Genomic DNA, 2,859 nt, shown 5'->3' on the forward strand with positions numbered 1-2,859 from the left:
GAACTTAAGCTCCGAACTGTAACTTAAGTGTCTGCATTGTGTCTGTGATGTGCTGTAGTCTACCGCTCATAGATTGTAATTGCCTCACCCAGTGTAAGTAAGTATTGCTTAGTTTGAAGAGTAAGCTAATAATGGATTTAAAATTCGTTATGCAAGTAGTGCAAGCATCATATAATTTGTAGTGTTAGCTAGTTTAACAGAAAATCATCCTTTTTTAAGTAGCCTTTAAACGTGAGTATTGATAAATAGAAATAGAAATAGGGGTAGTATTGTAAGTAACGTAAGCATTGTAAGTATCGTAATTACTGTAAGTGTTTTACGTACTATTAGTATCGCCCCGTTGTATGTAAGTTAAAGGTCAATATAGACAATTTCAGACAAAAAAAGCGCTGCAAAACAGCTTTGCAGCTTATTGAACACAGCTTTCAAGGATGCTTAGTATCACTAGTATTATATAGTTAAGGTCTTAAGAGCGTGATTCAGCAAGTTCAACTAACGTCAAACCAACACTCTGATTAATCGCTATTTTAGGAAAAAATTTGTCCTATCTGTCAGTTTATTTGATATTACTACCAACATCTAACATTTGAACCCTGCAATCTTCAATTGTCCATCAAGTTCCAAAGACGACTTAAAAGAGGTACGGCCAGTTGCAAAAACCAGTCGGAGTTGCGAAGGTAAACTATCAACCTTTCTTCATAAAACGAAGGTAAGTGTGTGCTTCATCGTTGTCACAATGCTAGTTATGTCAAGCAATGTTCTTCAAGGATTTTTTTTAACAAGCTAAGGAGAAGCGATCTCAAATATCCTTTTGCGTGGCTGCCAAATTTTCTTTTTTTTCAGCAGCCATAATTCGCAAGAGAATATCAACTGTCGCTGATCTCGATAAAAAGATCGAACACGTGTGTTCTCGCAGTTTATATGAGAACAAAAGGGAAATTAGGTGAATGTGGAATAGTAAATTTCGAGCATAAACGCTCGCTGGTTATTGTGCTATAAGTAATTAAGAGCTCTAAGGTACCTAGAGTCCCAGTAGATGTTGCTCAAAGTCTTGAATCTCGTAATGACAATTTTCTTAAGCATAAAATCGGAACAAATGGAGGATCAGTAAATTTGCTATCGAAAAGTTGGCGGAAATTCAGCGTCAGCTAACGGTTTAGTTTTAAATCTGTTAACAGGCAATTTTTCTACGCTTGTTTCAGTTGAGGTGTTAAAGTCAATTTTAGACTAGTTTTTTGTTAAACTATGATGAGTGCAACCGCACGTTGCTTAAGGATGAAAATGTAGAAATAAAACAAACTCGTTCCCTTTCCAATCACTTGTGGGACTCCTAGTTACGGGCTCATCTAGTTCTAGACCAAAGTTTTTTTTTCCACGGGCTTAGAACCGTATTCTGCTTTATACCCCTTAAAGGACATTTGGTAACTTACCCTTAACCCTCCCTCCATATATTTGATTTCTTCCCCTAACCCCTCCCCCTATATGCATAATCTCTCTCACCTCTTATACTTCCTTCCTTCTCCAGAACAGTTAGAGAGCATGAAAATTATATGCAATTTTCTACTCATATGCCGCAAAGAGTGGAAAGCATGCATTCCATAAGCCTTTTGATAAAGGCTTAATTTACTTTTTTATTTGTTTAACAGCACCATGTTGATGATAACCTTATTTATGGTGGCGTTCTTGGCTCATGTCACGCAAGGTGTAACCAGGTACAATACTGGCAGGGGCACCGTTTACAAGCTATCAGTGGTACAAGATGTCACGCTTGAAAATCCAAACAGAAACTTCAACTATTTGCCGTTCCTTCTCGTTTCTCAGCATCCTGGTTATCCCAATAAACGATCACTTGTAAAGTTTGAACAGCTACCGAGGTACTGCCCAGCTTACAAGATCGTATCTGCGAAGATGTACCTGTACTATGTCTACGCACACAAGGCCAGCTGGCATCCTATTACCAGAACCCCTTTTATTCCCCGTTATATGCAGGTTCATTTGGTGAAAAAATCCTGGAACGAGTATCAAGCTACCAGCTCCAAGCGTTCATCATATGCCTATTGGTCGAAGCGATACCTTGGTTTGGATAACACTGACGCAGAGGCGGTTCCTCAGGGTCGATCACCAGTTGTTATCTTTCCATATCGCCCTCGAGGCTTCGTGGAGTTCGACATCACACGAGCAGTCAGAAGTTGGCAGAGAGGAGTACCTAACCACGGCCTTATAATCCGTGCAATTAATGAGTTTCAGAGGGGAAGAGGCATTCGGTTTGCAAGCAACGCAGACCGCGATCGTTCAAGACATGCGTATGTGCTTGTTCTATGCAGACAGTAAAGAAAACTTGTCGTTCTTACCCTCCCTGTTATCAAGATTATAGTTTAATCGTATCGTATCACAGATAGGGGGTTGCTTGTATCTGCACTCTGTGGATGACAATAAAATATCACACAAAGCCTGTTTTTATTTTTACTCGTTTCTGCATGCACACCTGTAGCTTTAGGAGATATAATTAATGAACCAGTGACATGGTGATTCACTCTACATTAATCCATCATGCCCAAAACATTATTCATGTAGAAAGACATACACTATTTAGTAACAACGTGATTATAAACTATTTTATTACATCGCTGGCAGCGTCCGTGGGCAAAATAAAGCGAATCCTGTGTTCTGATTGGCTACCTGAGCCATCTTGCCCTCTTTGATCCCGCGCAAGAAAAGGAAGTTCGTTCGGTGGACCTAAAGTGTTCGTTATTTTTGGACAATGTCGGTGATAAAGTCGAAAAAAAAAAAACAGTAGAGGACAGTCACAAAAAGAAAATATAAAATGTTATCGTTGGTTTGTTGTGCTACAAACACATT

The 2,859-nt window shown here is 39.1% G+C and overlaps 1 protein-coding gene across 1 annotated transcript; it reads left to right on the plus strand.

Moving 5' to 3' along the window:
* Window positions 1-411: 411 nt before the first annotated feature.
* On the plus strand, window positions 412-2,449 carry LOC149049079 (uncharacterized). The gene is made up of 2 exons (XM_089199267.1): window positions 412-709; window positions 1,647-2,449. The coding sequence occupies exon 2, from the start codon at window positions 1,651-1,653 to the stop codon at window positions 2,329-2,331; it is 681 nt and encodes a 226-aa protein (XP_089055393.1). The 5' UTR covers window positions 412-709; window positions 1,647-1,650; the 3' UTR covers window positions 2,332-2,449.
* Window positions 2,450-2,859: the final 410 nt, after the last annotated feature.

This window comes from Pocillopora damicornis, chromosome 3, assembly GCF_964200805.1.
Source record: "Pocillopora damicornis chromosome 3, jaPocDami1.2, whole genome shotgun sequence".
NCBI lineage: Eukaryota > Metazoa > Cnidaria > Anthozoa > Scleractinia > Pocilloporidae > Pocillopora > Pocillopora damicornis.